This window comes from Amia ocellicauda, chromosome 17, assembly GCF_036373705.1.
Source record: "Amia ocellicauda isolate fAmiCal2 chromosome 17, fAmiCal2.hap1, whole genome shotgun sequence".
Lineage (NCBI taxonomy): Eukaryota > Metazoa > Chordata > Actinopteri > Amiiformes > Amiidae > Amia > Amia ocellicauda.
The window spans coordinates 22492627-22504725 of NC_089866.1; the positions used below are offsets into that span (position 1 = coordinate 22492627).

A 12099-nucleotide genomic window follows, 5' to 3' on the forward strand; every position below is an offset into this window, starting at 1 on the left:
CTTTTTTGGGAAAGAATTCTGCTTTTTATATTCGCGCTCTCTTTCTAAAATGGCACAAATGATGGGATCGTGAAAGGGAAAAATGGGGTTTCCTTTCACCCAATTTTGGAACTGAAAAAGCTCCACAGTTGGAAAAAAAAAAGATCAAGGCTGGTGGTTAGTCAATTCAGTTTCTAGCCTTTTTAAAACAAATGAAAAGGTGGAGAAAAACATTTGAAAAGAAGGAAAACTAAGTACGGTTGGAGGGCTGAAGATAATAGCGAGGAATAGAAGTGAAGCAGGGTGAACAAAGGTGAGGACAGATAAGAGTGTAGAAGTAAATAGGAGCGGATTCCTCCCAGGATCTTGGCACCGGGAGCCTGTCAGCAAAGACAAGAGGGATGACAGGCTACACTTACACAGAATCACCCTGTCTCAGGCTTAAACACGCTGGGATTACTCCAAGAGAAATAGGTGCCAGGCTGCTCCAACTTGCACCTGCTGTGTTGTCACCGCATTCTTCTGCGCATTAGTGCAGCCGTGTCCATCAGCTTGCATAATGAAGCGTATTAGCAGATAATGTGCTCACTGATGCACTGGCTTTTAAAGATGAAGCAAATTGATTTTTTAAGTCCTGATAAAGCATTATGACAATAAATATATGTGCAGTGTATATACATATAAACATTCATCCACTTTCAATTAGTGAAAGTGAAAGGCCTAGTGGGTTAGATGTATTTGGTTCTATGCAATGAAAAGAACATTAGTTAGTGAGTTTTGGGGAAGGAGAAAATTAAGTGATAATAAAATAAAGGTTTAAGCAACTGTAATGACTTTTTTTATAACTTAAAAATAGATCAACCAAATAGAAAGTTTTATAATTTTTCTTTTCTATTTCTCAGTATGATAGAGGGATTAAATGCATTTTTCAACAGTTTTTCCTTTTTTAATCTTTGTGGATCCACATTTGTAACTACCTGGTATGGAGTATGTGGATGTTTTCAAACGGGATTTGAAAAGACTCTTTGGAAAACTGGATTTCAATTCTCAACCTTTTTCATTGGTGTGTATTGAGGGACACTGCGTATGTTAACTTAAGAGTAGACTAGATACTGTATGAACAGCTGAACAAGCAAACAAGTTATAATTCAGGCTAGCAAACCGCTTTCATCCACCTTATGCAGGACATAAAATGGCTGCCGTATAACCTGCCTGTAAATTTAAGTGGCTCCTGCCATAAACATTGCATAGTGCTGGTCTTCCAAACAGAGCTCATAACACAATCGGTGACTTCTGAGAGAACTCAAGTTGTCATGGGAACCTAAGTGACAGTATGGTGGCATAGAAATGTCTAATTATAACCCATACTTATCTAGCCTGATTGCAAACCTGGGAAAGTGTCCCTGCAGAGGTTCCAAATGGCTCGTGATTTTTGATTTTTTTTTTTTACTCTAAGGGGGTAATCCTTTCAGAATCCTTTTTAAAATCATGCATATTATAGTAAGTGCCAAGGTTATGTTATGGCATGTCCTCTTCTCTCTGCCCACTGCAATATGTTCAGTCTGTAGTGAGTTACTTCCAACTGAAGGACCCAAAGATTGTGACCCAAACTGCTAAGAGCTGAACAAGACAGGAATGTTTATGAAATCCTGTTTATTATTGAAAGTTCAAACGAAGAGTTTTCTGACTTGGCTACGATCAATACTAATGGGAGGGTACCGCTTTATTGTCAAGGCCTTTCTGTATGTTAAAAAAACAAGTCAAACAATTGACCTTTGTCATGAGCTGAATCTGAAATGGTATGTGCACTAACAAACCAATTAGCAGATAATTCCCATCTCCATCCAATCGGCTGGCTTCCTGACAGAGACTAGGACATTCTGATTCAGGATGCACTTTCTTTTCTCCATGTCCTCCAGACAAAATATCATTTTACATCTGATTTCTAGCTTTCTTTATTATTTAATTTGCATATAAAACTGCCTAATTAGGAAGCATAATGAATTATCAAGGAGTTGTAGCAAGCCTAATTACAGTTTTTCAATGATGGCTAAAAAACAAATTATGTTAATGAGTTCAGATAAGTATTATTTGCATATAAAATATGTCGTAGTTCTCCATCTTTTAAAATTGAAATGCAACTTTACTATTGCTGTTTTTCTATTTTCTTAATTTTTCTTTTTCATTTTAGCACCATACAGCTCCTGTGGATATACAACAATACAAAGACACTTTTTAATGTTATTGTTTTTGAGGGGGATTTTTTACATAAGAAATGGCACACCCTTAATACTACAAGAAACCTAATTGGACATTCAGCTGTTGACTGCTGCAGTCATCGGTAACAGGCACACAGGTGTGCCCCCTGAACAGAGGGCATAACCGCATGTGCAAGAATGCAGTGTATTGTCGGCGACATCGTCTGAAGTTTACTTTGCTGGAGATGCAATGCACAGCTCAGATCTCTGTTTCCCATATTGCTGATGAAAGCTGTAAATGAAGCAACTGACGCAGGTCATCTATCCCCTTTGTTTAATGGGGTTTGTTTTAGGAGGGCGAGTTCAATTTGTGTTTCGTTTGTTTGCTGGCCTCAGTTTAACTCAGAGGGGAAGGCAGTCTGCAATGCATTGCCAACACATGATTTGGCAGAGCACTGGAGGATGGCTGGGAGCTATGAGACTAGGCTTCAGCAGCAGAGGAAAATGTATGTTCAGCACTGAAGTGCTCTATGAGAGGTTTTTTTTTTTTTTCACAACCTGTCTATTGGAATTGCATCTCCTGTCTCCATTTGTCCTTCTCCTAAGAGCTCTAAAAAGTACAATAAGAAATAAACACAATCATATAATATTATGCTTTCCCAGCCTTGTAGACTTCCTTCTCATCCCAGTGAACTCTATATCTTGAACTTTCAGCAAAAACAATTCACAAAAAAGTAGAAAGCCATTCTCTCAGTTTCATTCGTGGAGGGGGGGGTGTATTGTATTCTCTGTATACTATGTGTACAGCTCAGCATAGTGCCTACTATTCATGGAAATGCATACTGAATGATATAATCAGTGTTATTCTATTTGAAGTGCTGTTTAGAGGCTAGTACAGTGGTATAAAAATTGAAATCCATTTCACCCCGTACTTTACAAAGTACACTAAGGCACACCTTTATGAGAGGGAACAATCTGAACAACAGCCAGATTGTGCCTCAGCTGTTGCTTAAAAAAACACACATACAGGTGAAAACATAATATTCCCCATTGTCATACCGTACTCTAATGAGTTCACATAGTGCCCAGTTTCAATCCAACTCAAAGCCCTTAAGAAAACAATTAATGCTCTTTAACTGTTAAATGAGTTTGAAAACTGTCTCCGACACCCCTTTGTTCGCCCATCTTGCCAGTTAAGCCATGAAACAACAGAAAATGTATTTATCTCTATAAATCACAGTGCAGATGTTCCTAAACATTTATTCATAGGAGGTGCAGTATTTAAATGCGTTTGAGGAAAAATAAATACGATTGTTCTCCACAGGCGTCTTGTGTGACAAGCTGCATGGCCCCGAATTAAAGCAAGGTCTATGCATGAGATTCTCACTTTCCAGGAATGCTAATTATTTATTGATGAGTAGGTGAAGATAATCTTTTCCTTCAAAGCAAACATGGGCAATCAGTTCCAGGGGACTGAAATGAAACTGGGAACAAGCTCTTCAGTGAAAAGACTGCAATTCCAGTGAAGAATGTTTCATTCCAGTATAAAGCTCTATGAATATAGTGAGCTGTGATTTATGCATACATACTATTGCCAGCTTTATACATTCTGACATTTCATGACAAAAAAAAAAAGATTGATTTGATCACTTTAATTATCCAGGATACCAAAAATATACAGCAATGACTACAATCATTTATAACTACTTAATTTTAAATACAGTAACAGTAAGATGAATAGCCAACCAGGAGCTTGGTCTCAGTGCGTTTTGTCCCTTTGCAGCAGTTGAGTGCTGAACTGCCAATGTTGCACACTATTACAGTTGCTTGCTGTATAATGTGAACCCCTCTGGGGATATATTGCAATATGTATGATTGCTCTGTGAATATTGCTGAAACAGTAGATAGGCTTTTTCTTTTGAAGAAAACTCAGTGGAAGGTGTTCAATTTTAATTTGTATTTTTGAAGCTAACATATATATATTCATACACACACAGTGTTATTGCATCCCAGCAGGTAAACGAAGCCCATACCTTTGTGGCAGAGTTGTACATTTTAAAGGGGAATCTGAAGAGAAACAATGGATCAGAAGTCAAATCAGCTGAATTTAAACTGCCTGTATAGTCTTGCAAACTAACACACACACAAACAAATCTTGGTATATAGAGTGCCTCTCTCACAGAACTAATAGCACAATTATTTCATTCATGGGAATAAAAAGGCACTTTTTTGCAAACAGTGTTGGCAATCAGCTCTCCATTTGGCATATTGGTTATCCACTTTTGGCAGAGAGAGAAAAATCACAGAATTATTTTTAAATATGTTAGAGATGTGATCAGTTGAAATACTCGGAGAAGAGACATGATCAGATAGCTTAGCCAAAGAATCAGTAAGATAGAAACTCCTAAGAAGTCACTACAGTTTTCTTGTATGCATGTTTTTCTTCAAACTACCCCCATTTGTTGTAAGAGTTCATGAACATGCTCAGTTTAATTAAAGGTTAAAAACTGCCTATAAAAAGATTAGTCCGACTGCCTTGAATTAGTCAACTGATTTGAAATTATAATTAATGTATTTACTTAATGTGATGGCATATAATGTGTTCCTCCTTTTATAAGCACTAATGTGCATGTGCTTAGTCTTTTTCTCATGTCATGCATCTTTCTAAATACCTGCTCAGACAAACTCACGTCTAAAAAGATGCTGGGAATGAATGGCTGAGGTGTATCAGAGTCAGTGGGCCTTCACAACTGTATACGCTAAACTTTGTGGATTGCCTCCAGGAGATATTTTTTATGGCATATCTAGAAACATCAACAGAAAACACATGAAAGGGATATGTAGAAAAGTAAGAATGGGTGTATAATGCTACATGCCCACTCATAGCTCACGCAATCAAAATGTCCATTTCATTTCAATGTCTTCCCAGTCTGTTTTCAGTTAATAAGTTCATATGAAACCTACAACTTAGTATTCAAAGTGCAGTTATTCACACATTTTCCAAGGTCAAGGTTAACAGAGACAAGAAATTGTGCCTGATATTTCTATTCCCTCCTTTAGGGGCGGTTTGAAAGACACGGGTGCTGTGTTGATTCACTGAGTCAAACTCTGTTTATGCTCCTAACAAGTAGTCTAGCACAGAGAAGGAGCAGACAGAAGAAGATCACTAATTATTTCAGGTTGGAGAGATATTCTGTGCTCGTTTTTTTTTTTTTTTTTTTTCACTTTGATTTGCCAAAGCATAACTTGTTATTTTAAGGAAGAACATATCAATGCTGTATTAATGATGTAAGCCTGGATTTTTAAGCTGACCTTGTTGTGTTAATAACATTACTTTAAAAAAAAAAATGTACTTCCATATGGGCACTACTGAAATATTATTTTTTTATCACATTTTGAATAGATGAACAGCACTGTGTCATGGCTTTGATGGCAAAGGCCTATTTATTTATATTTTGCCTGCCAGGAAAAAAAAACATCAAATGCTCAAGATGCGTTTATCAAACCTGTGACAGTAGTGTTTTATTTTGATGGTATTAACTGTTATGTTATCTTACCTTTCTACCAACCAAAATCTGTTACTTTTAAATTATAACTGAACTATAACTGGAGCAAGGGTTATTCACGGTCTATTGATTTGCATGCACCTGGAGAAGTAGTTTGATCTTGATTAATCCATGCTGTTGAATGGAACACAGATTACACCTGTGTGAATTAAAAGATCCATTCCATCTGAAGTCTCATCACTTGAGCAAATCAGAACATCGCGACACACTTATCACCTGATCATAAGCTGGAACCTGAAATTACAGCCTTCTCCGTATCAGCAGAACTCAGCTGCCCAGCAAAACCATTGATCCTGAACCTACACACTGCAAAAAACTAAATCCAGCCTCTCTCTGGAGAGGAGAAAAGCGAGTTTTGAATTACGGTAAAAGTGTCGTTGCTGTGCTTGGCATTGGGGAGAAATCAAAACAGTGCAGTTTATTTTATACGATGCGTTGTGATTCTCTCCGGTCGATTTTAGAAATAGTCTAGGTGCAAGGGAACATCAAAGTTCAGAATGTACAGTTTCATACATAAATCCACACACTGCCATTCCCTGGAAATTAATGATAGGGCTTTAACACACTTTCCACAGCGCCGGATAGAGACAAAGGTTTCAGATAGGAAGCATGTGATTATGTGTGCTTAAGTGGCCCATGGATGTATTTATTATTCTATGACATGGGCTGAAGTTCGCTCAGATTTAGTAAGTCCAAGATAAAAAGGTGTTTTACAATTAATGCAATCCCTGCCTTGAAAGGCTTATAATGAACTCAGATCAATAGCCCTTAGATGTATGTGAATGTTCGCACAACCCAGACAGCGTGTTGCTGCTGTCAGGCTGCAGTTTTTAAAGACACTTCAAACTGGGACAAAAGACACGACAATACAGACAAGGGAGAAAGTTACAGGAGAAAAATAAGAAAAAAGTTACAGTCCTCAAAAAGATTTTGAAGCTAATAAAGCCATGCCAAGCTGATTAAAGTATGCTATATGTCTGAAATGGCCATTAATAAAGATAATTCTCAATGAAATTGAAAATACACAGTTTTTCAATACATTGGAGGTTTGAGGACATTCAAATGATTAAGTGAGGTGGCATTTTACCACAGTTTAACTAAACAAAGTAGGGTTAATAAAACTGGCACACAGTTTATTAACTACAGGGACAAGTTTGTCCCAAAGTTGCCTTTGTGAGAACTGGGTCCTGTTTGTGGGGTATATTTAGAGAATCTCTAGACTCTAGGCAGAAGACAACTGAAAAATCATCTAATTTGCATCTTCTCAGGTTGATGAATTAGCCTGACCCTTTGTCATCGCATCTCTTATGGCTTATAAATGTTTTCACCCACTGTGATTAAGATCAGGCTTGCAGTCATTAAGCTAATGGAAATGCATTTTAATTAATTACATCCTCATTTGCATTACGTGTTAATTATCTAAATCACTTAGTCTCATCTGCACATTCTAATTAGGACCCAGAGCTCAATTAATCAGATGATTTCCCTTAAATAAAGATGTTTGGATCATGATTTGCAGAGTCAGAAAACTGGGTTAAGTTTCTTCAGTGACTTGTTGTTTGTTTTTAGATTGACACTAACCTGACAGTGAAATACAATAGTGATCATTTACCAGAAAAGAATGACTCGCCTTAAACAAATTACCTCAGAACAATTATCCATACGCACTCTATTATGATTAATAACCTACAGAATATATGATTGATTTATGGTTTTATACAGTACAGAGTGCCACAAAAGCTATATTTTAGAACAGTCTGTTTTCTGTGTAACATGCATTTACTTTGCTTTTGTATTTCATATTTACTACAGTGTGTGACATACTATAACTGTCCCTGCTGTGCCATGATTTCACTGTGCCATACTACACTGTGCTTTTTCAATGGAATATCACAGCCATGTTGTAAGTTTCTCATCTCTTTCTATCCCTGACAAAGTTCAGGGCACCACTCAAAATAAAAGTCTTTCTTGAAAGGGAAATATTTTACCAGGGTATATTGCGTAGGCCATGTGTGTGTTTATTTTGTTTCTGAGAAGCAAAATGTCAGGATTCGTTTTTTAGGCAGACGATATGTGAAAGGCATCAAAAATGCCCTTGAAGTTCAGACACATCTTAAAAATGTAAAGCTCATTTTGACAACATGACACCATTCCCCTGCTCTGCGTGTGCTCTCCCTGTCACCCAGGGGAGATACAGAAAGCACTGTGACTTACCTCAGGGTAAACATCTCCACAGTGGAAACGCTGGCTGTTGTCACAAAAGCGGTAACGGTATCCCTTTGTTTGACAGGTCTGGAAGGCACCAGGATGACAAAGTTACTATCCAGCCTCAGCTCGGAGAGAGGCGGGGCCCTGGGGCTCTGGTACAAGCGGACACTACCAATCCGCTGCATGGGGGAGGTGGTGGACGAGCCAAAGAAGCTGTCCTGCTCAGAGCGGATAGAATTCCCCTTCCTGGAGTCGTCGGAGTTACACTCCCCGTTCTCCGCAGACTGCACCACGTAGTAGAGCTCCACAGGGGCCCCCTCGGACTGGTCCAGTGTCCTCTGCCGACCTGGGACCACACTGGGCGGATTGAACCAGCTTATAAGGGGCTCCAGTTCCGCCACACACAAACCCAGCTCCCCCTTCAGCCGGCAGGTTCCTCGGACCTCCTGGGTCTCACGGAAAGCAAACATTTTGACGCAGGGCAGTTTGTCAATTGTGCTGTAATCGTCCCAATCCCTCCCCGCGATGTAGAACAACACCTGCACTTTGGGCCGGTTAAAGTAAATCTTATCGCTGATGATGTAAGTCTGTACTTTCCAGCTGAAGGTGAACATGGAGGAGGCCACGAAAGCACGAGGGCTCTGCAGGAGCTCCAGGGGAACGGGCTGCTCCACTGACAGGGGGCCGTAGCTGGCATTGATGGAGGGCATCTTCCTGGCCTGGTAGATGAAGAAGGGCTCAGTCCGCGCCTGCAGGCTGGAATTGCGCATGATATCCTGGTTGGCCTCTTTGAGGAAGAAGGCCGACTCGGCGTTTAGGATCTGGTAGTTGACGGGGAGGTAAGCCGGGGGGGATGAAAACCTCTGCATGCCCTCCAACACCCCTCGGCTGTGCACCACTGCAAGACAAGAAAAGAGGAGCTCTGTCACCACACGCTGACACTTCTACTTCAGCCTCGGCCCTATCCTCCCCTATAAGAATAACATGTCAACAATACTAATGCTAAAATCATACAAAAATAAAATGATATAATACAAATAACAAAATAATAAGCATATGTTTTTGTGCTTTTAGTCTGAAGTTTGTAGCCAGCAAATTATAGCAAAGATTACTTAATATAGGCTCCGGTGGATTAGTCCACTTAGACTTGGTTCAAATAATTTCACCTCATAGGCCAAAATGTCTAGATAGTCATGCCTTCAACACTGGGACCAGGCAATTTAAGTATTTTTTGGTTTATGTTCTCATCTTTTGTTTGTTTGTCTGGGGTTCAAAACCCTGATATTTAAAAAGTAAACAAACACTTCTTGGGTAAAGTCCAACATTCTTGTCCAAAAAGCCCAGATTTTAAACACAGAACCATGTGTTATCATGATATTAAATATTAGTCTAGAAAGCGCGCGTGAGAAGAATTCAATACAATAAAATCCATGATCGGCAGTTGCTTGACTGTTTTAAATGATCCCAAGGCAATACATCTCTCTTTTTTCCCTCTATTGCTGTGCTATTGTCCTGTGGATATTTTACGTGATGTGGTTCCGTGTAAGGACATTGATTTCACGTCACGGCCAGACGCTGGCACTGAGAGTGAGACGGCAGTGATTTATGTCGGGCGGTGTCAGGCTGTCAATCAAATATGAAAACAAACCCTGTCCTCTGAGCAACTCTCCCGTCACCTCGCAGGCGACGGATATTTGTGAAGCCAGCCATGGAATCAAGTTGAGGAAGGCTGAAATATTTGTGACAATGATAAAGAAAATCTAGATTTCATGCAGCGGTATCTAATAACATTTTAATTTTGAGAATTTTCTCAATTGAGTACTAGTATTGATTACAAATGAATAGCTACTTGGTTCTTGAAATTGCTTAGAAAATGAGTTCAGTTTATTTTGAGGCCAAACACAAATGGACTGATGAAGAAACAAGGGCACACGTGGCTACATTTACGGACAGCCTCCGAGGCTACAAAGGAAGGTTAAGATTTCGTTCCTTATCTAAAGGGCAATAATAACATTTACAACAACCATTTTTCGTGGGCAGTAATTCCAAATATGGTTAAGGTAATTCTTGATAACTTAATTTGTCATGGCACGTCTATACCATTTCTTAAGACATGAAAGCCTTTACAGGATTTGTGGAACCATTCCAAATCCAATGAATCATTAAAAAGCATTTCATATTAGCTATATATCATGCCCAGTGACAGGCTGTCGTTTGGGTTTTTGCTCCAGTGCAAAAGTTGCTGAGGATTTTTTAACTTCCAACGTAAATTGGGGAGCAAAAACAAATCCAAAACTATGTTAAGCTGAGAATTACTGGATTTATCATGCCTATAATATTCCTAATATTTCCTTAGTGCCCTTGTAATTATTTTTGACACTCCTGGCTTCTGTAATATTTGGCTTCCGTTATGTTGTGATTAATGCAGCTTGCTTTTTTAACATTAGGGATTTTGCTGGATTCTCCCACGTTGATATCCATCGGGTACACTTTCCAATATACCTTTCATCATTTACAATTAATGTATTCGCTTTCTTAGACATCTTATTTCTGCTATACTGTTCTTTTCCTGTGCTTCCTTTGTATTGGTATTAGCTCTCACTGCAGTGCCCCTTTCTCTCTCTGAGCCCCTTTTCACTTGAAACTAAAGCTCATTGTACTCTGTTTCATCTTAAGGTCAAGGTCCCCGCCTAATTACCCTATGAAGTTTTCCTTTTGTTCTTGATATTTGACTTAATTGATCCACTCAACCAATTAGGCCAATGTTTCCAAGACACTGATTTGTGTATGTTTTGGGATTATATTTTTTCTGTACATATGACAATATATTTTTCATGTTTCTGCAGAGATCTGATCCTGATGTTATTTCTCTTAGCCTCAGTCTCAATCCTTCAATCTGTTTCTCAAAATAGCTTAATAGGCTCATTCTCATTCTCTGTTCTTCTAGTTTCCACAAATTACAACATTGCTTCATAAGTAAAAGAATGTATAATTGTATTCCATGCATATAAATAGTACTGCTTCGGGGGGGAAATAACCTTCCACTGATACTAACTTTTGTTGGACTAAAATAATAATAATTATGTTTCAGATAAGATAATTTGTTTATATAAAGGGCAGAAAATAAAACACTCTTTCTGTCAAAGAAAAACAAGGGACATATGTGTGGAACTTGTCATCTGTCTATAAATACCAGCCTTCCACTGTTCAACTCTCACTATGATTCTTACTTTGTAGTTTTTGAAGAATGGAGATTTTTTTTTACCATAAGGGGAACAGAGTTCTTGTTATTGAGAGGTTACAAAGCCATGCCACATTTAAACCGTGCACTTAGGGCAGCTGGAAAAAGAAAGTCAGTGTTACAAACAGGGGGACAAGGAAAATCAATTGGAAGCACAAGGTTAATGCTAATTATATTGAAAGATGAGGTGCAAAGAGTTAAACTACGCATTTGCCAAAGGGAGTTTCATTCTAGCTCGAAATACACGTTCAATAAAGTGTTCTGCTCAGAACCTCATGCGTGTATTTAAAAGCCCTGCATGTACAGAAGATTACAATCCTGCACAGCCTGATAGACTGGGTTTTCCTGATGAGGGGACGTGACTACATTCCCCAGGCTATGCAACCTTCATTCTCCAAAACAAAACATGTAAAACATAATTGTGAGACTTTTCTACTCAGTCAGGGACTTTCATCCGTCCATCTGACCTTTAATCTGTTAAGGCCTATGAGCTAAGTAAAACATGCATGGCCGACATACATGGCGTACAATCCAAGCAGAGAGCCATATCTGGGTTTGAACTCCTTCACTCGAGCATCTGTTGGTGTTTTTAAGTAAACCAACAACATGCAGGCAATGGTAAAACACCAAACACAGAGCGATCTTGCCACCTTGCCACCATCTCCGTTTTCTAGGTCAGGCTAAAAGTATAGCAAAAGTAGCATTAGTTGTTTCTGGTAGTTGTACAGCAATAAGCTAGTGTGTGCCTCCTACCGTTTCCACATGTAGGGGTCTCCTGATGAAAGACATTGATTTTTCAGACTTCACAGTTGACCATGGCGAGTAATACTAAACTAAAGACTAAGACTAAACAATTGGCAAACAAAGCCATTTACTCTGTCCCTCGGTGGTGATGCTGTAACTCACT

At 38.9% G+C, this 12099-nt stretch overlaps 1 protein-coding gene across 1 annotated transcript in view; it reads right to left on the reverse strand.

Annotated features, from left to right (window-relative positions):
• The window catches only part of LOC136712643 (transmembrane protein 132C), a 167919-nt gene that overhangs the window by 112656 nt on the left and 43164 nt on the right, over positions 1-12099 (reverse strand). Inside the window, exon 2 of the mRNA XM_066689323.1 lies at positions 7958-8849. Within this exon, the coding sequence (XP_066545420.1) occupies positions 7958-8849 (892 nt within the window). The remainder of the gene's footprint in view (positions 1-7957; positions 8850-12099) is intronic.